Source organism: Peromyscus leucopus, chromosome 19 (assembly GCF_004664715.2).
Source record: "Peromyscus leucopus breed LL Stock chromosome 19, UCI_PerLeu_2.1, whole genome shotgun sequence".
Taxonomy (NCBI): domain Eukaryota; kingdom Metazoa; phylum Chordata; class Mammalia; order Rodentia; family Cricetidae; genus Peromyscus; species Peromyscus leucopus.
In genome coordinates, this window is record NC_051079.1 from 48,037,311 (window position 1) to 48,058,966 (window position 21,656).

General features: G+C 52.8%; 1 protein-coding gene across 7 annotated transcripts in view; it reads right to left on the reverse strand.

The window, feature by feature from the left end:
* Window positions 1-21,656, reverse strand: part of Ndst1 (N-deacetylase and N-sulfotransferase 1) — a 60,615-nt gene that overhangs the window by 16,701 nt on the left and 22,258 nt on the right. For 6 of the 7 annotated variants that reach the window (XM_028890138.2, XM_028890139.2, XM_028890140.2 and 3 more), the window contains exons 2-5: window positions 10,682-11,583; window positions 5,126-5,620; window positions 2,184-2,271; window positions 661-815 (exon numbers count right to left, since the gene is read on the reverse strand). In XM_028890138.2, the coding sequence (XP_028745971.1) occupies window positions 661-815; window positions 2,184-2,271; window positions 5,126-5,620; window positions 10,682-11,194 (1,251 nt within the window). In that variant the 5' untranslated portion in view covers window positions 11,195-11,583. Of the gene's footprint in view, window positions 1-656; window positions 816-2,183; window positions 2,272-5,125; window positions 5,621-10,681; window positions 11,584-21,656 lie in introns of those variants that run through there. The other variant, XM_028890142.2, reaches the window with a different exon arrangement.

Sequence of the window (21,656 nt, forward strand, 5' to 3'; positions counted from 1 at the left end):
TAGAATGGTAGGGCATGTGGTCTAAGCCCATAGGTGCAGATGGGGAAACTGAGGCCTGGAACAGAAAAGGAGGGGCTCAGAATCTCAAAGCAAGTGACTAGCAGAAACAAGCCTAGAACTAGTCTCCCAACTCTCCTTCGGTCCACATGCCTGGCACCGAGCTCAGAGGACTCACCTCCCTGCTCTCTTTGCTTGGCCAGTGTGTCCACACTGGGCTTCTGCGTATCTCTCTCTTTGCTTAAGTACCTCTGCCAGCTCTCCAGAGGTTCTACCCTGCCTGAAGGTAAGAGTTTGGGTCCAGGAAATGAACAGACCTCAGCGTGAGTCCTTAGGTGACCTCCTGAGCCTCAGTTTCTTTAATTTGGGGGTTTTGGTTTTTGTTGTTTTGAGACAGGGTCTCATGTAGCCCAGGCTGGCTGCAACTGATCCTCCCAAAGGCTGGAATTCCAGGCATGTACCACCAGGTCCAGTGAGCTTTAGTTCTTGTCTATACAGAGGGACCGCCCTCTTGAGGAGACAGCGGCTATCAGGGCAGCTCACCCCAGGCCCTAGCCCAGAAACGGATCTATCAGATGAAGCCCATCTATCAGATGAAGCCCAGCCCAGCCCCTGACCCCTCCCCCCGCCCCCCAGTTCTGTCCCATGGGGAATCTTACTCACGACAGCGAACTTCTTGTTCAGGGCCATCTGCTCAGCCAGCACAGACTGGTTGTGGAAGAGGTGGGGCTGCATGTGGCTCCACATGTGGGGGAACCACCAGAACTCCTTCACGTAGGACAGCAGCAGGTCATCCCCAGCATCCTCAGCGTCGGTACCTACGGCAGCGGCAGAGAGAGTTCGGCCCAGCTGGCTGGCCACACAGCCCTCCTTCCAACCTGGCCCGACTACAGACGGAATATTCAGGCACGGGCCACATAGCTGCGTGGAAGAGTCAACCGAGCTTTGGCCCAGAGAGACCCAAGTCTAGTCTGGACTGCCCCTGCCTCAATAAGTGGCTTGGCCACACCATTTCCTCTGTGGGCTCTCGGTGTTTGAAGTCAACAACCCCAAGTGTTTCTGCCACCTCTCACATGCTTGCTCTTGTCCTATTCCACTGATCCAAACTGGGTCATATGCCTTTTGCCCACTAGCCTGCAGAGGAAGTTCTGGGTGGGTTCAGGGCACTCAAACCTGTCTCGGAGGTACAACGAGAGCCACCTCCGAGCTGCTAAGGGCGAAGGACACACAATGCAGACACCATCACTAGCACTCTCGGGTACCTTTGGGCCATCTGGCACATTCTCAACCTATTGCTGACACGGTGGCCCTGCCTAGAACTCCAGAAGCCATCCTCACCGAGGACTGTGACCCCCAGCTCAGGGCTGGTTCCCTTTCACTTGCCCAGCATGTGAGGAACGTGGAAGAACGCTCAAGCTCACGCCTGCTACTACAGACAAAACACAGGACAGTGGTGGCCGTGGCGGGGAGGGACAGTCATTTGTGCTGTCACTTTCTACGCTGTGTACTTCTGTAACAGTCTTAAAACTCAGCCCATTTCTGAAACAGCTCAGTAACAAAATGGCCAAGCCTGAGAACCTGAGTTCAATCCCCGGGACCCACACAGGGGAAGCAGAAAACCACCCCCAAGTTGTCCTCTGACCTCCACACACACATTATGGCATAGGAACACAAACATGTATACACACAGTAATAAAAATGTAATAAAAGCCCTCTTTGTTGTTGTTGTTTTTCGAGACAGGATTTCTCTGTGTAGCTCTGGCTGTCCTGGAACTCACTCTGTAGACCAGGCTGGCCTGGAACTCACAGAGATCTGCCTGCCTCTGTCTCCTGAGTGCTGGGATTAAGGCATGAGCCACCACCATCTGGCTAAGCATTTTTTTAATTCAACTAACAGCTTTTGTAAGTGGAACTCACTTTGAAAGTGATTTTGAAAAGTAAGAGTGAGGAGGAGATAGGAGAAGAACATAACCTAGGACCACATAGGCTGCCAGGCACATGGAAACCTTGTTGCTGTTGTCCCCAAATGCCCTCTGCTGGGATGTCCCTTGTGGACCATGAACTCTGGAGTCACTCCCCACCCCCACCCAGCATATACATCTGGTGCCCTCATAACAGCAATCTGGGGGGCAGGCTGGGAGAAGCCCAAGAGATTGTGCAGAGGGCAAGGGCAAACCACCACCTACCTGTGTGGAAGAATTTCCCTGAGTAGCCCAGGTTGAAGGTGAAGTTTGGGATGTGTGTGCGAAGTTCATTCTGTGTATCAAACAGGGCCTAGGACAGGCAGAGGAGAGGCAGCGTGAGGGGAGGTCAGGTCAGACTCCTCCCACTGAGCATCTGAGCGGGTGTCCTGCTATAACAGGACCAGCTACAAAACGCTCAGGACCCGATACAAGGCTGGCAGCGTGGCTCTGGGATGAAGCGTCTGCCGCACACCTGAGGCCCGGTTCCATCTCCAGCACAGCGCCCCAAGATGCAGATGTTGGGCCCTTGCTCCAATGCCAGCAACATCCAGCAGGTGCCAGCAGGGCTCGGCCACATAGGGACTACCTCAGCATAAGGTCTGGGAGGCTGCCCAGGCCGCACACCCAAGAAGCCAGCCCCCTGCCACCTCCTACACCAGATTCCCTCTGGCTTGAAAAGCCCTGAGCTCCAGCTCAGCTCAGCAGTGCATGCCTGAGAAGCTTCCGAATTTCTCTAGGCCTTAACTGCAAAAGGGGACCAGAAGATCTCTGTCCTCGTGGAGCTCTTCAGACAAGTGAGACTCGCTGTAAAACGACCTGACTGTGATAGAAGAGTGACGAAGAATGGGATCTATAGTCACGTCGCAGTCACTGACACCACAAGCATCAATGTCTTCCCGTGGAGGATTTTTCCTCCTGGGGAATGCAAGACTAGATCAAAGGATCCTGGCCCGGCCAAGGACGTCCTCTGTGCTCTTCGTGCCAGTGTTGCTGTGTGAACACATCTAGCACCCATGGAAGTCCAGGGAAGGGGCTGACCCCTGGGTTAGGACTGCACTGCTCACAAGGCTTTGAGGAAAGATCCAGGAGCCCCCCTTCCAGGCAGTCTGTTACCTCGGCACCTAAGCAAATCTAATCACTGCCTGACAGACACATGATCCAGCCATGTGGCCTCAGGCAAGCTGTTCCGTCTCTCTGGGCCACAGCGGCCTCCTCTGTACAAGAGGACTCCTACCTCTTCACGAGCTGCTGTGAAGACCAGGGAGATAACACACAGAGATGGCTGAGCACAGAGCCTAGCACTCACCCACCCCAGATGTGCAGACTCTGTTGGACGACAGGAAGTATACTGCATGACCAGAATGACACATGCCAACGAGGTGACAGTCACGGCTCTGAAGGCCGGTCAGTTGACACCAGCCTCGTACTAAAGCGGAAACTGCTTCCCCTTTCCCCCGGCTCAGGAAGGAGGACGGCCAGAGAAGCACCTGCACTCTGGCCTGAGCTGGTGCATGGAAGACAGGGGTCTTGATTTGTCTCCCACAGGCAGGGCTCTTTGCGGCTGCACTGCCTCCTCTTCAGAAATAGGGAAGAGGAGTCAGGCCTGGTAACACATGTCTATAACCCCAGTATTCAGGAAGAAAGGGATGGAGGATCAAGAGTTCAAGGCCAACCTGGGCTACATGAGACTGTATCCAAAAGAAAACAACAAGGGTGGGATGGTAAAAGCTAGGCAGAGTATTCAGGAAGCTGAGGATAATGAAGTTCAGACTAGCCTGGGCTACAGTATGCAACCCTGGATCAATGGCTCACAAAGGACATGGTGAGCCTGGGTAGCTAGAGGCCTCGCCCTGGACCAGTCTCTCGGGTATTCCCTTGCTCATGCAGTGAGGACCTAGACTGCAAAGGACAGAAGCTTGAGCCACCGGAAGAGTGACCAAGCAAGCAGCAGGGTCATCTGTTCTGCTGGGGTGGGTCACAGCACTGCAGGAAGATGTTGGCGGGAAGGCTCAACTTGGAGTGGGCTTAAAATCTCCAACAGAGGAACGTTTGAAAACTCAAGTGTCAGGAGTAGCACTGTGCATAAAAGCGGATCAACACTGCCTAGGTCTGCTGTGGCAAGCAGGGGAGGGAGGAGCCTGACCATGTGGACATGCGCTTCCCACCCCAGGCAGGCACCACTGTGTATGCCTAGCAAACAGCCTGAGCCCCTCCCTGGCACTCCCCCTCCCTTCAGTGATGGGATGAGACTTCCCAAGTCACCTAGTCAGAGCCACCAATCCCCATGCTCCTCTCTGCAGAGTTCACTTCTGAGCAGGACAAGGCCACAACCCCGTGGAACCTTCCTTCTAGACCGTGGGCCAGCCCTGTCAGAGGTTTCAAGTTCAGGAAGACAACGCCAATGTGTCTGCACCGCTCAGGGAAGAGCGCCTGCCACAGCCCAAAGCCTCTTGCGGCATCAAAGAGGTCTGTGTCTGGTGCTAATACATCTCTAGCCCTGTTAATCTCCGGAGAGGGGACACCCCGTCAGCAGGCAGCAGCTCTGGGGACTTAATCCCCTGTTTTGTCTCCATCTGCTTTATTGTTGTGCTGGCCCTCTGTGGTGGCAACCCACACTGATGCCCTCGTTCCAGCACGCTGGCTCCTCCGCAGAGGCTCCAGTGACCGATGACTAACGGACGGACAACTGCATCGTAAGCCTGTCCTCGGGCAGGCTTCTTTCTTGACAGCTCACGTGTGGATGCAACCCCGTGTTTGCAAGAAGCTTCCACAAACAATTCGGTAAATGGTTCCAGAATTCAACGTGAGCATCCCATTATCCATCCACAGCTGTTAAAACATGCTGTGCATGTGACTTGGGATCTTATTCCGAAGAATCTTTGGGAGCTCTGATAATGACATTTTCAAAGAGTTAAAATCACATCTAGGTTAAGAGACAGATTACAACCCTGGCCAGATCCTTTTTATTTCTGCCTGGGTCTCTTCCTCCTGAGCTCCAGAACACACATGCAAAATCTCTCCGTATTTAACACTTCATAGATGCCTCTTGCACAGAGCAAGACAGCAAATGGCTGAAGGGGGGGGGGGGCAATGGGTCTGCAGATACCATCTAAGGAGACACAGATGGGGTGTGGCCCGATGAGGTATCCCGAGACTCTCCTTACCTTCACATCCTCCACCTTCATGCGTGTGCCCTCCTTGCCCACAAAGATGTCATCGATATCCACCAGGATGTATCGGTCCAAAGGCAGTGAGAGGCGCTTCCCTGTGAGGAAGGACACAGCATCCACGAAGACCAGCTTATGCAGCCAAAAGTTGAGGTTGTTGCCAAACAGCACACGCTGGATGCCGTCGTGGAGGCCCAGGTCCTGCACCACGGTAGCATGCAGGGCGGCATGCAGGCCCGCATCTGCACCCAGGTGCGGGATGGACTCGGAGGAGCGCGTCTTGGCCAGCAGCACTGGCTCATAGGTAGAGTGGTTGGACTGGAAGACCGTCCAGTCCTCTCCGGGCAGCACGCCTTTCTCCACCTCACTGGGCCGCGTCACATAGAGCAGTGGGGACTTGGGGTTGATGCTGCAGTCCTTCAGGCCCAGGTTCGAATGCAGGAAAAGAGGGAAGCCTTTGAGCTGTGCACTCAGCAGGCTGTTCTCATTGGCCTACAGCAGTTGGGGTAGGAGAACAGCTGTCAGGCACAGTGGAGATCAGTAACGCCAACAACATTTACCGCTTCACCAGAGCTACTGTATCCCTCACTGAATACACACACACACACAGCACATGTGTGTACACACGCAACTATACACAGGCACAGATCCACATAGACACAGACAAACACATGCTCACAAACATGCACATACAGACATATACAGATAGTCGCACACATGCATACAGACAGATACACAGAGACACAGACAGACACACGTACATACACACAGAGAGACAGACAGACAGACACACGTACATACACACAGAGAGACAGACAGACAACACACACACACACACACCACCCTCCTACACAGAAAGGCAGCCCTCTTGCCCACTAGCCACCACTGACAGGGATACAATCTTTACCTCCCCCCCACTTGCTGCTGCCCCCATTCCCTGCACTCATCTCCTCCTCCCTGGTCTCCCCACTCTGCCATGTCCCCTCCTCCCTGGTCTCCCCACTCTGCCATGTCCCCTCACACTTCCAGACATCTGGCTCTAGATAGAGTACATTGGTCCTTGTTCCTACACTGGCTCTATCATCTCTTCCGGGACTGGGAAACTCCTGTTCATCCTTCAAAACCAAACACATACACCTGCTTCTTGCAATGGCCTCCCTGGGGTCCTGGCAAAGCCTCGGCCACTGCACTGGGTTCAGAGCCTCCCTCCTACCAGCCTGGGCCTACTTGAAAGCAAGGCTCTATTTCTTACTTTGGATCCCGGACACCCAGCAGGGACACACAGTCATTTGATGAGTAACTATTTTTAAGAATGAAAGAGGGACAGATGGCTGTTGGTACCTAGCACCTGATAGCTGTGGGTCCCAGGGCTAATTTATCAGTCTGCAGCGACTCACTGTACCAGACATTGTAGTAAGTATTTAATGAGATAGAGTGAGAAAAAGACAGACAGGAAACTGTGTAAAGTGAGAAAAGCAGATGTGACCCTCCCCTTGAGTCAAGCAGGAAGGAGAGACAGCCATCAAAACCACATAAGAACAAAACATGGTATACCTACATGGGAAAGGTCACAGCTGCAGACCAGCACATGCTGGGCAGTCAGCTGCCTCGGGAGGCTCCTGGAGAAAGGGCCTTTGGAGCTTGTTACAGAATGAGTGATCAACTAGGAGGAGGCAGAGGTCAAGTCCTAAGAATAGCCAGTGAAAAGGCCCTGAGGCAGGAGAGAGCACAGCATGACCAAGAAACAGCAAGGAGCCAGAGAATGATCAAGAAAGGACAAGAGCAGAAAGGCCACTGGGGGCCAGCCCCACAGGTCCCTGGAGCTGTCAAAGACTCTACCCAAGGATTCGGAATGAGGGCACAGGTTCCCGTTTGCATCTGGAGAAGCAAGGCGGGTCACCCACAGGATACCTGTGGGGCTGCCCTGGGGAGCACCATGCCTGGGCCCGTGCTGAACAGAAAGCAGATGGTAGGTTTTAGTCCAAGCCCTGCCGGGTGCAGAGCTGAGCCGGCCCGGAGGAAGCTGTTTACTAATCTTAACAGCCGGGCCTTTTCTCCTTCCCACAAGCCTCTGCAGGGGCCTGGCTTTGTAAACTGGGATAAGGAGCCACTCTGGATCTCCAAATGCAGGGAGCGCCTGCCAAGTCCCCATCCTGAGCCAGCCTCGATGCTGAGGTGCAAGAGACTGAGAACCATCTTCAGAGACACCCTCCTCCGGCTCCCTGCTCCCCACCACCCTAAGCCAGCACTGACACAGAGTGTGACCTATGAAGGGGCCCACGACACATCAGGCCCTGTCTACCACTGCTGAGGCCTGGGAACCCGCTAGGCACTGGAGCTCAGGGATCCCATTTCAAAGTCCTGGCCCTGAGCTTGCTGTGAGGAAGACGTCAGGCCAGGATAGCTGCTATCATAGGCAGCCATGACAGGATTTAGCCAGGGAAGAGAACAGAGGGCCCAGGCACTGGAGAGGCTAGCCCTGCCACAGGGTCCTTCTTACTCCTCAGCACCAAGGAGACAGGGGTCACCCTGACTTAAGGAAGAGCCTGAGCAGGGACTGGGATATGGAGGCCTAGCACAGACTTCCTTATGAACGGTCAAGCCGCCCGGAGGAGCCCCACATCCCTTCTGTGGGGCTCTGGTCAGTTTGTTCCTGTGCGGTCTTCAGAGGTCACCCAGTTAGAAGCAATACGCCGGGTTGTCAAATCTTGGCTGGGTGGCATACGATGTCACTCTGGTAAAGCCACTTGATTTTTGAGTCACGTTATCTGAAAACAAAGTGCCTCCTCTATGTGTCAGAGCATGCAGGGCAGCATGCTGGGCACTGGAAAGTCGGGTGGCCTTCGCCGGCCCTCCGAGTGCATTCAGACGCGGACTCTGCGAGGCTGAGGTGGGACGGTGTTAGGAACGGCACAGGTGAGGACCCGACCCCACCTCAAGGACTTCTCAGGGCCACAGCGTCAGAGCCACGGACCAAGTACAACTGCTGTGTTTGCTGAACTTGGAGTGGACCCGGCACCCCAGCTGCCACTGATGGAGTGACTCCAGGTGCGGGCCCGGTCCTCGGACATCCCTCAACTCTCACACTTCTAGCATGGTCTAGAGGCAGGAACTGTAACTAGTCTCACTGGTTGAACATCCTGGCCCAGGTCACATTGCTTCTAAGTTTCATAAAGATTTGACCCAGGGTCTGGACTTTTCAGCTCGTGACCTCACCCTGCCTTGACAGTCTGAAAGGGGCGGAACTTGAGCCCTGGCACGGCACTTGAGTCGACCAAGTCCAAGGCACGGCACGGAAGGCAGCCTTTGCAGAAGAGCAGTGGCGTGCCTCGACCACCAGGGGGCGGCATTCTAACCGAACAGTCACAAGCCTCAGCTCAGATCCAGGAGTCCTGACTTAGCGTAGGGAGGGCTGTGTTCGCCACTGACCGCCGTGAGGCCACTGACCCCAGTGAGACCGTAAGCATGTCCCTGCTCTTAATGGGCCTCATGGTCACTGTACGCAAGGAGTTGAGGTTACACAGGATCCGAGCTCTGATGTTTTAACTAAGCTTAATGTCCACGCCCCCCCAGGCCTAGAGGAGTCGGACACTGACGTCCATTAAGTAAAGAACAGTCAGCTCCGAGACTCCTCAAACCTTAGAAAGACCAGGCCTATGGCTCAGGGCTTCTGGACTTGAATCCCAGATGATGCTTGGTAGGGGTGTGAGCTTGGAAACATTTCTTTTTGTTGTTGTTGCTGTCTTGGTTTTTGTTTGTTTGTTTGTTTGTTTGTTTGTTTTTCAAGAAGGAGTTTCTCTGTATAGCCCAGGCTGTCCTTGAACTCAGAGATCCACCTGGTTTTGACTTCCGAGTGCCGAGATTAAAGGCGTGCGCCACTACCACCAAGCACTGGATAGACTTCTTAACCTCTCTCGGCCTCAGTTTCCCCTCTCTTAAATCGCCATACCCTCTGCCTGCCTTGGAAAATGACTTATTAGTGTGAAGTAAGTTAATTTGTGAAGCAGGCGAGCAGCACCCGCACTGAAGGAGCTCTCAATAAACGTCCACCGTTCCGATGATTCTCAGGCCTGAGGCTCTGAATCTACCTCCTTAATGAAGTGCATGCCAGGAAAGGGTAGAGAGTAGAGGAGAAAAGAAAAAAGCACAGAGACAATGGAGCCAGCCTAACTTTCTGCTGCTGTGAAGCCATAAACCAGGCCAGTGTTCCCCAGAGGGTGCTCTGTGAAAGAGATCAAGCTGGCTGAGAGACAAATCACACCGGCCGCCCCACCGCAGGATTTCTAAGGGCCTTTGGTTTTTTGACTCGCTCTCCCTTTCCAGTGGCAGAGCCTCCCTCCTGCTGTATTAGCGCCGTGAAAGAGCAGCCTGTGGGAAGCCGGGGCTAAAGAGCCCCTCCCAGCACGGAACAAAGGAACAATGTGCGCGGAGGAGGCTTGGGACCCGGCACCTTCTTGCTCTATGCAGTAGCCCTGTGCCCTCCTCAGCCCCCTCACAGGCGAAAACTTTCCCGGCTGACCACAGAGTCCAGGACTGGCCCCCCACCCACTCTCGAACAGCTGTCTCTGCTCCCCTTCATTTTACATCTCTCACAGCGGCCACTGGCCCTGTTTCCAGTGGCCCACTCCATCCCCACTCTGCTAAAACGTCAGCTCTGTGAGAGCAGGGGATTGTGCGCTGGTACTTAGCAAGGGCCCAGCACACTGGAAGCATCCAGGAAACAAATAGCCCCAGGCCCCCAAGTCAAGTCCCCAGCTGGGGCCTGCATTCACCTTTCATGACCACATATCCACTGTCCCTGCCCCCTCAAGGGCAGACCTTCCATAACAAGCTTTAAGCAATGACGACTCCCCACCCCCATCCCAGGGGTGGTTCTGGGAACGCCACAAAGCCCAGAGCAGCTCCCCACCTGCAAACTGGGATTTCTTTCTCCTTTCTTCTATCGCAAAATGGCTCTGGTTTGGGAAGCCAAACTTCACCCCACCCCCACTATCGATCTCCAGGAGGAAGACAATGGAAAGCCAACCTGCTTCAGATGAGTAACAACCCTCTTGGTTTGGTTTGGTTTTGCTTTTTTGGTTTTTTGAGACAGGGTTTCTCTGTGTAGCTTTGGTGCCTGTCCTGGATCTCACTCTGTAGACCAGGCTGGCCTCGAACTCACAGAGATCCGCCTGGCTCTGCCTCCCCAGTGCTGGGATTAAAAGCGTGCGCCACCACCGCCCGGCCTAACCCTCTTGCGCCTGCACTTGCTCATCTGAGATGACTGCCGGGGCAGGGTTCAGAGTCCCTAGCTCTTTTCCTACCTTGCACCCAACCCCAAGGCTCCTTCAGGCAAGTGCCTGCTGTGCCCTGAGCCCATGTGGAGTAGACAACACCTCCAAATACTTATTAAGCATTCGCCAGCAAGAAGCAGGGGACCCACTTGACCTTCATTGGAAGCCTGGGAGCCTAGCGCTACCACTGCCCTCATTTTACAATGCCAGCTGGAAGGTGCTTGGCTAACAAGTATAGAGACAGTGCCGGGAACCGCTCAGAAACCTGCTCCCTGAATACCTTGAAGAAGCCAATGATGCCCACGCCGTAGGCCACACAGTACTTGTCCAGCAGCTCCCGGTTCCAGGCATCCAGGTTGACATACTTGAGGATGTTCTCATAGATGATGAGGGCAAAGCGGCCACGGCCCTTGTCAGTGAGTGTGGGCATGTCCCCCTTTCCGGGGGCAATCTCTGTTCGGTACTTGAAGCGGCTAGATTCCAGGATTGCCACTACCTCCTGGCCCAGCTGCGAATAGAGGCTCTCCACAAAGACCAGCACCAGGGGGTCTGTTCGGGAAGGGGCAACCGCCTGCACAGGCTTGATGGGCAGGAGACGGCTGGGGGCCACGGGTGGAGGGTCCCCACAGTCAGACTCCGAGGCATCTGCCGAGGGCTCAAGGCTCCGCTTCCAACCGTATAGGTAGTAGGCAGAGACAAAGACGCTGAACAGGCAGAAGGCAAACAGCAGGAAAAGGACAGCCTGTGGGGACATGTGCCGACACAGCCTTCGGAGGCACGCCAGGGCAGGCATCCTGGCCCCCAAGACCTCAACCCGCAGAGGCCCAGCCTGGCCTGGCCCCCGCAAGGCCTCACACAGGAGGCCCAAGAGCTGTCCACTGACCGAGAAATTCAGACACTTAGAAGTAAGACGTTCAAAGGGCAGCGGAGAGAAGGATGGGGGCCCCTGGCCCTGTCTCCCAGCCAGGGGCACAGTCTACAGGCTGGTCTTGCTCCTTCCTTCCTCTATACCCCTTTATGTCACCATGGCAAACCCCAGCGTGGTCCTGTGCAGAGCGGAAGTGCCCCAGGGCGTCAGGGCCTCCTGGGGGTGGTCAACAGCAGGTCAGAAGACGGTGGGCCAGCCAGGGGGTGCCGCATGCCGCTCTCTTGAGTTGTACCCGCAGGGTGAAGGCTGGGGAGCTGGGGAGAAAAGCAGAGAGTCAGAGGAGGGCTTTGAGAGCCAGCTGCCACAGCGACACGGGTCCTGACAAGGTGGGTTCATGTTCAAGAGCTGCCTCCCAACCTGACACTCTTTCATCTCTGTGAGCCTCAGTCTCCCCGTGTGTGAAAAGACGCAAACAGCAAAGGTAACCATACCGTCAGGAGCTGGAAAATGAGGGCCAACAACGTACAGAAATCACTAGGAGTGTACTTAAAGAAGCCTCCACCAATGGCAGCTGCTGGTTTTCATTATTATTAGGCCAAGCTAGGCCAAGAAAAATCCAGAAGCAGAGCTGGAGAGATGGCTCAGAATAACTTCAGTACTCAGGTTAAAAGTACTGGCTGTTCTTGCAGAGGACCCGGATTCAGTCCCCACCACCTACATGGAGGCTCACCATTACCTGCAGCTGCTCCAGTTCCAGGGAATTCAATGACTTCCACAGGCACCGGGCATGTTCACAGTACACATACATACATGCAGGCAAAACACACACACACACACACACACACACACACACACACACACACACACACACAGTATCTTTAAAAAAAAAAAAATCCAGAAACAAAATGTGACAGAGAACAGTGGCAAGGCCTGGGAGGAGAGAGAGTATCTGCATCAGGACCAAACAGCACATCCTCCTGTCCACTCGCCTCCTGCTTCCTACCTTCTGTTTTTCCTTCCCTCTGCCGACCTTTCCTCTAAGTGACCCCAGCAATCTCAGTCACCAACAGAAGCAGCCAGAGCAGGACTCCAACCCAGAGCTGTGTACAGAAGCCTGTGGGTAGTCACCACCGCTGAAGCATCAGGGAACTCACCCTGTGAGGTTCCTTCCACGCTGGGCTGCGGTGAGGATTGACGGAACAAATGTGTCGGAGGGGTATGATGCAGGGACACTCAGAAACAGGGGTGGTGAGCATCTCCCCAGATGCAACCACGAATCTCACTTCCTCGGGTACATGCTTGGCGACCTCGGGTACCAGGTGACCAAATGGGGCAGGTAAGGACTTCCTCTACACTGAGCCTTATCCACCCAGACAGACAGAACTCTAGATTCTAGCTCTTTCCCGCCTGAGCCCCACCAAGGGGCCCAAGCCAGAATACCCATCTCTGTCTGGAAAGAGTAAGCAGAGACCACACATACAGTATAAAGGCTCCAATTCCCATGTAACCAACAGCGGCCTACACACCACCCTCCAGCCCCCAGTACATGAAAACCACCAAACCAAGAAGCACCTTCCCACAGGGCACCCTGCAGACTAGAAAGCTCTCCATGTGGGTCAGCCGTCTCGGAAGTGAGACAGACTGGGCTGAGGCACCAGATGGAGAACTGGGAATCTGGGGGTTGGCCTTATGGGTAAAGATCGCTAATCTCCTCCTAGGCCCAAGACTCTCTGATGTGCTCAGCATGGGGACCATATGACAGACAGCAAGATGTGATCACTGCAGAAGCATTACAGATGTCCCCATGGAAGAAGCAAGATGGAGTGGGGGATGGGGGAAGGAAAAAGAGGACAAATAAAATAAGTACCAGGGCTGGAGAGACGGCTCGGTGCACTGGCCGCTCTCCCAGAGGACCAGTGTTCGAGTCCCAGCACCCACACGGCGGCTCACAACCATCTGTAACTTCAGTTCCAGGGGTCCAATGCCCTTTTCTGGCCTCTCTGTGGGCACCAGGTAGGCATGTGGTACAAAGGCATACATACAGGCAAAATGCCCACATGCATAATAAATTTAAAAATTAAATAAATCATGTACAATTTTTTTCAAGAACAGAATCGAATATACAGGTATATGAAGCCCGTATTTTGTATACACACTTAAAAGTCCATGAGGGGGCTGGGGAAATGGCTCAGCAGGTCAAAGTGCTTGGTAATCGAGCCTCATCCCAGCACTCGTGCGGTGAGGGAGGGGGTGCGGCAGCAGGGGCCCCAAGAAGCCGGGTGCCAGCTAGCCAAGAGCATGCTGCGAAGCCACAGCAACAACCAGACACCTGCCTCAAGGAAGGAAAGCAAGATGGAAGATGAGAACCAGCTCCAGAAAGTTCTCTGACCTCCACAACCATGCTCTGGCATGCACAAGCCTGCTTTCCCACACACTAGCATACACACACACCATTATACAAACACAGAACGGCTTTTTTTAATTTTGTTTTGTTTTGTTTTTGGAGACAGGGTTCCTCTATGTATCCTTGGCTGTCCTCATACTCACAGAAATCCGCCTGCCTCTGCCTCCCAAGTGCTAGGATTAAAGGTGTGAGCCACCACTGATGAGCTAAATAAATATTTTTTTTTAAAAAAGATTTCTCTATAAGAATCCAAATCCCAGTGCAGCTTAAAAAGGCAAGTGTCCTACATGGGGATATTCTTTTTTTTTTATTTATTTAATTAATTTTTTTTTTAATTTTCCAGAGCTGAGGACCGAACCCAGGGCCTTGTACTTGCTAGGCAAGCACTCTACCACTGAGCTAAATCCCCAACCCCGGGGGGTATTCTCTAGAAATCGTGATGCAAGCCAGGCATGGTGGCACATGCTGTCTTAGCACCCAAGAGAATGGGGCAGGATGACCACAAGTTTGAGACCAACTTTCTGGGTGTAGTGAGGTCAGGGCAGGCAGAGCTACACAGCTTGGCCCTGTCTCCAAACAAACCAGAACGCCTAACGTGATGAAGGATATTGACAACATCTGCCAGTGTGTGTGTGTGTAAGTGTGTAAAAGCCAGCGGACCTCAGGTGTCATTCCCAGATACTGTCTACCTTTTTCTGAGATAAAGATCTCATACTGGGCTGGAACTCACCAAGCAGTCTATGCTGTCTGGCCAGTGAACCCAAGGACGTACCTGTTTCCACCTCCCCAGTGCTGGGATTTCAAACACACACACACACACACACACACACACACACACACGCACGCACACACGCACACACACACGTGTGTGTGCACACGCGTGCACACACCGCCCCTCCCCATGTATCGTTCGTTAGGAGGGAACTCAGATACTCACGCTCACAAGGCTTACTTCACTGGCTGAGCTATCTCCCCAGCCCCTGACCACATATACTACTGAGACAATCTGAATGAATGTCTTTATTTTTGCTAAATATTTTTATGTACAGAACAGAAACTGATACTAAACACACACACACACACACACACACACACACACACACACACTGGTATCGCTGGTGATTTTCATGTTCTGCTCTTCTGTCATGAATAGAGGAGTTGGTCCCCTCTGTGCTATGATGCACCGTGATCCTGAGCGTACACCTTGTCCCTCTCTGGGTTTCCTGCCTGTTAGAGGAGGCTTGGGGGCTCTTCTATCTCTGGCATTCTGCACTACCTGCAGCTGGGAAAGAGGCTGCCTATCCAAAGCAGACCTCTGAATGCCAGGGAGTAAGCAAGCGTGGGTGGTGGAAAAGGAACATGGTATCTGGAAGAGGTTAGAGGCATTTAACCTCTGTAGACAGACTGGGAGGATGGAGGAAGGCTTCCTGGGGCTAGTGGTACTTGAGCAGGCTAGAGCAAGGACTAACCAAGAATGGGAGAAAGAACGGCATGTGCAGCCACCTGGAGATAAGAAGTGTGTGATGCTTTCCAAGACTCCCTGAGTCCTAGAGAGCAGAACGAGAAAGGGCAGGTGTCCTGGCAGAGGCAGGAAGGCTAGAGTGCCCAGCATCTCACTTACCAGTGATAGGCGCTATCTACAGCCACAGCCATGGCCAGGCCTGACCCCACACCAAGCCAACAGGAGCACAAAGCTGGGGAGTGGAGTTTGCCCTGATGGTCCCTGCCCATACCATCCATCTGGCCCCACAGAAGGGGAAGTGGTGAGATCAGGTGTGTGGCACTGGCCTCTATCTATCCCAGTAACAGCCTTTCTGCTTGTTAATAATGCAGTTCATGGTCTCAAGCATCTCAGGGCCAAGGGACCTGGTGAGACTCTGACAACATTTTTCAGATATAAAAACCACACACTTTAAATCAGGGCTCTGCACGGGCTCCTCAGCTGTAACACCGCACTACTCTAGCAGGGGTCATCGGTAATGGGGGAGACTGTGTGTACAGTAGGGAACACTATTTTCCTATCAGTTTTACTGTGAAAGCAAAAAATGTCCTTTAAATAAAGGAGAGCCAGTTCGGCAGTTAAAAGCTCTTCCAGAGGACCTGATTCCAGTCCCTTCCCATGTTAGGTAGCTCACAACATCCTGTAACTCCAGCTCCTGGGAATCCAACACTCTCTTCTAGACCCCAGTGGCACTCCCACACACTCAAATACAAAATAAAAATAATTTTAACTTTGAAAAATACATACATGTACATCTATCGTAAATGTAATAGTTCCAGAGAACTCAGACCAGGTGCCCAAGTCCAAGCAAGGACCCAGAGTCCTACATCAAGGAACTTCCTGATTATACACACCACTGTAGCCAGGTGGCATCATATACAATCGAGCCCCACCATCTAGGAGCTGGGGGTCTTGGACAATTAACTACTCGGGCCTCAGTTACCTCATCTGTAAGCCAAGCGAGCGCTTCCATACCATGTCTCGGGTTGTGGAAATGGTGGAGCTCTGACGCACGCTTGGCATGCCGCGCTGAGCTGTCCGCTGCTGTTAGTGCTTGCTCTTGCTGCCTCTTAACATGCTCACAACGATCCCTCACAGCATGGACAACAGCTTAGTTCACACAGCACTGCAGACCTCATCTCTCTGGCAGCCCTGGAATCTAGCCGGGGCGAGCCCTGATTTCACAGAGGGAGAGCAAGTGCAGAAGTGGGGTGCCTGTTCCATGCAGTAGGGGGCCTGGCCTAGTCCAGTGGCGGCCCCCCCCCTCCTCCTCCTCCTCCTCCTCCTCCTCCTCCTCCTCCTCCTCCTCCTCCTCTGAGAATTCCCATCTGTGGAGTCTGTGGCTTTTCCCAGGCCAGAGAGAGCAAAATACCCGGCTCCCTTGTAAACAAAGCACTGACTTCCCGGCACCCTGGAAGGGAGCGTCTGCACAGACTACCCAGTCACCCACCAGTACCTATTGAAAGTCCTTCTCACCTTCTGCATGAGAGGGCACCAGGGGCCCAAGGGACAAAGAACTGGGGAACATGCACTCTCTCTGGACTCACCAAGGCTTCAGGACAGCTGAGGCAATCCGGGCTCTCTTTCCCATAAACCACAGCCTTGCCCAGCCAGTCACTCTATTAGTCAGGTAGCTCATGATGTTCCCATCCACAGAAATGCCTCCCCCAACCTCTTGAGACACTTACTCATCCTTCACATCCCAATTCCAATGTCATGGCCTCTCTGAAGTCATTTCCAACCACCCCATTCTCACCCCAGGCCTATCCCTTAAACATTCCCACCCCTTGCTGGAGGGTGGGAAATACAGCTCTGGAACCAGAGAGTAGATGTGTGTTCTCTGGTTTTTCTTTCATTAGGAGATTTCCTTGAATGGTCGGAACCTTCATAACTTCTCTTTTAAAAGGGTACACCCAGAATAGGAATATGGATCAGGGGTAAGGCACTTGTTACGTGAGCATGACATAAGCGCCTGCACAAATGTCAGGTGGCCGTGGCAGCCCACCTGTAATCCCAGTGCCCGGGAGGCAAAGATGGTAGATCCCCCAGAAGTCTTTCTAGTTTGACTAGCCAACTAGGGAGTTCTGGGTTCAGGGGAGAGACCTTGCTTCAGTATGGAAGGTAGAAAGTTACCTAGGAAAGAAACCAGACTTCAGCCTCTGGCCTGCACACCCAACATGTGCACTCACCCGTATGTGCCCACCCACATGCCTACATATCTATACCCACACCACAACATGGGGGCGGGGAGAAGAGGAGAGAGAGCATATTCTAGTAACAATTAGGTGCATATCCCTACATCTGCCATTCATCTGCCGAAACCCGGTCCACCTGGCTGGCTTCTAAGAACCCTAGAAAATAAATTTTGCTTCCTTTCGTCTCCCCAAGCCATGGGTGTCACATAAAGGTGAGGACCAGGTACTAGCCATCATGAAAGCTCCCAGTTCTCAGATCCTGATGTTTCCAGATACAATAAATAGCTCCCAGGCAAGGTTCTTTAACAGTCACATGAAAATCACCAAATCTTGATTCAAAACTGCTTCTTCCTGACTTTGAGTTTGTCTTTCATTCCTTCAGAAGCCCAGAGGTTCCCCTCATAAAATCATAACAGTTACAATTATAATCATCACCCCAACTGGTACTGACACTACTCGTGAAGTGTTTACTATGAGCATCACACAGTGCTTAGCACCTTTTATACCTTATCTCATGTAATCCTTACATTCTATGTCAATATCCTCATTTACAGTTGAGAAAAATGAGGCTTTCATTTTCCAAAAATCACACGGCTAGTCCATTGCACAGCTGAGATTTGAACCCAGACCCCATGAAAAGGAGTGTTCCAGAGCCACAGGAGATACTTAGCTGTGGAGCTGAGAAGGACCACAGCCACAGAAGCCTCTAGTCCTTAGCCTGACTTCCACTGCACTCTCCCAGTCCCAGCCTTAGCTTTCCCTGCCAAGGTGCTGGAGATAATGAATGAGATGCTCTGGTCGTCATAGAGACACCATGGCAACCCAGCACTTTCGGGAAATACCACGGTAACTGTGGCCACTGCTCTAGAGTTGAAAGTCACTCTCTACCCTACATCCCTACCTCAAAGTGCTTCTCCTCCACAACCCTGGGACCCATAGGAAGTGGAAGATTTCTTACAGAGCAAGCTGTTCAGAGCATGGAAGCAGGAGACGGGGCTAGCAACTTGGCTTGGATGAAAGGGTGGGCTCTAGGACGGAGACCGAGAGCTTCCAGAACAAACGAGGACCGGGTGAGCTATACATGGCGGGTGAGGTGTGTCACTGTGTGCCAGCAGGTCCTGAAAAGCACGATGTGCTCATCTTCCTCTACCCAAACACCATCCGAAACAGAAGCGAACCAAGTGGCTGCTCGCCGCAGTCAAGGCTCAGGCTGAAGGCAGTTTGCCAAGCTGGAGTCTTGGCTTCATTGTCTACCAGCCTGTGACCTTTATACAAATCTCTCAACTTCTCTGAACCTCAGTTTCCCTTCCTCTGCCGAGGGGGGGGGGAAGTAGTTGTGTTATATTCTTCTCTATGATATGGATGCCTGGGTGGAGTGACTTTGATTTATAGCTGTGATTTCAGCACACAAGAGACTGAAGCAGGAGGATTGCTGAGAGTTTGAGGCTAGCTTGAGCTACAGAGAGACTTGTTTTGTTCTGTTTTGTTTTTTTTTCAAGACAAGGTTTCTCTGTGTAATGGTGCGTGGCTGTCCTGGAACTCACTCTGTAGACCAGACTGGCCTTGAACTTCGAGACCCACCTGCCTCTGCCTCTCAAGTGCTGGGATTAAACTCTTGAGTGCTGTTATTAAAGGGGTGCACCACCACCACCTGGCTCAAGACTTTTTTTTTAAGTTGCACTAGCACGCACGTGTGTGTGTGTGTGTGTGTGTGTGTGTGTGTGTGTGTACAGGTGTGTGTTTTGTATAGTTTATGGGTATGTGCACATGTCAATGCTCACAATCAAGATGTGAAAAGAACAGAAGATGCTGGCTATCCTCCTCTGTAACGCTCCACCTTATTCCCTTGAGACAGTCCCCCACTGAACCGGAAATCTGCCATTTTTCAACTAGGCTGACAGGCAGCAAGCCCCAGCTCGCCTCCTGTTTCTACCCTCACTCACTCTCCAACACACGCAGCTACGCCTGGCTACTGGCCATGCCCACCTTTCGACATGGGTGCCGGGGCTCCAAATTCTCTCACCCTGCTGAGCCATCTCTCCAGCCCCAGACCTTATCTTAAAAATAAAGAGCAAAATAAATAAATAAATAAATAAACAAACAAACAAATGGGGGGAAAAAAACCTCTCACAAGCAAGATTATGAACCATATCACAGTCATCAAAACATACGTCTTAACTTTCCTGTGAACTTTGCAAAGGATTCTTTTGATTGATCTTTTTAACCTATGTTTTTTAATATTAGCCTATAAACCAACACATTTCAAAAAAAGGGGGGGGGCTGGAAAGATGGCTCAACAATTAAGAGCACTGGCTGCTCTTCCAGAAGATTCGGGTTCAGGTCCCAGCAACCACCTGGCAGCTCACAGCTGTCTGTTACTTAGTTCCAGAGCCTCTGATGCCCTCTCTGGACTCCACAGACACCAGGCATGTACTTGGTGCACAGACATTCATGCAGCAGAACACTCATCCACATAAATTTAAAAATTAATAATAGAATTATCAAAAATTAATTGATTAATTAAATTTTAAAATAACTCCAAATGAGCTTTAAAAAAAAAAAAGAAGAAGAAGCCAGGCACAGTGGCACACACCTTTAATCCTAACATTCAGGAGGCAGAGGCAGAGGCAGGTGGATCTCTGTAAATTCCAGGCCAGACTGATCTATAATAAACTTCAAGCTAGCAAGGGCAACACACTGACACTTTGTCTCAAAATAAAACAAATCAGGATCTGTGGTCTGGAAGATGGGGACAAGAGAATGAAGCCAGAAAGGAAAAGCAGGGACAGAGCTTTCAGGAAAGAGTAGCAGTGTGACATCACCCTCGGAGCTGGAAGCGTGCAGATGACCTGTCTTCTCCCTCCGTCTGTCTGTCACATACCATGAGGTGCCAGGCACAGCACCAGGCACGGATGAGGCAGTGGTGACCCAGAGCTTCAATGAAGGTTTCTGGGAGCTTCAGAAATCATGGTTTTTAGTCTCCAGTGTAATGTCACTTCAGGGTGAGAAAGGGAAGGTCCACACAGCCCAGCACATATTTTATTTCCCATCTGAGACATTCCTGCTAACGCTGGGACACCCACCTTCCGATACACACACCTGAGCTCCCGTGTACCTGGATGCATCGGCACACTCACACACACAGGCATGCTAACAGGAGCACTGTGGGCATCCAGGCCACACAGACACTGAGAGCTGAGGAGGAGGCCTGCATGGTATCACTTAGCCAAGGACTGCGGAGGGCAGGGTGGTGGCAGCTGTAGGCCTAGACACTAGTCCCACATGCATCCAGGGCCATGCCCCACAGCTGGCCCAGCTCCTCCTCCCAGCCCTACACCCTCAACCCAGTCACTCTACCACCCACCACCCAGACACACCCTGCAGCTGAGACACACCCCACCGCCGCCACCCAGCCTGGCCTGCCCCACCCTCCAGAGCCAGAGCAGAAGGAAAGTCCTCACATTTGCTTTCCAGCTGTGGGGAGCCTTGGTCCACATTCTAAGTCCTCCCCAAGACAGGAGCAATCCCTTCCTGGTGGAATCTGCAGCACTCCCATCCCCCAGAATCCCACAGTGCTGACTGGCCTGTGGCCAAGCTGCTGCCGATCAGTCACCTCACCATTATCACAGTCACTGCTAACCAGAGACTGCGTGGTTGGACTCACAGGGCCAGGAGGGCAGAGTCCACCTGCAGTGAGTACACCAGGCACCGAGGACCAGAGGGGGGGGGGGAGAGGCATTCTTTGAACTGTACCAACCAGGAGTGCCCTGCCCCCACCTACTCTGACCCCTTTTCTCATCCTGCCCACCCTCCTGCAAAGCCAGGTCCTGCTAGGGGTCCGACTCAGCTGCTGCGGGGTTTGCAAGCACTCGATGGGTGCTGCTCTCCTCCTCCACAGCCTCCCCAGGCACAGAGGTCTCCCGTCTCCAGCGGGCACTCACAGCAAGGAAGCCTTGGCTTCCTCTTCAGTCGGTGGCAGGCGTCTCAAGCCAGCTACATCCATTATAGCCACTTCCCTTTCCTGGACACCACATGGTGAGATTACCCCACGGCAACTGTACTGGTGGCCTCTCTCCCCGAGACGCCCAGATGAGGAGCTGAAGCCCCAGAGGCTCTCAGTCCGTGGAGGCGGCTGGGAATGTCAGCACCGAGCCTAGGCAGCTTAATTCACCGGGGGACGCTGGTGTCTGCCCAGTGCCCATCTCAGCGTGCATCTCCACTCTTTCTGCTGCGCTAACCACTGTGTCTCACATGCAGGGACCCCCCTCTCTAGAAGGAGCCCCACAA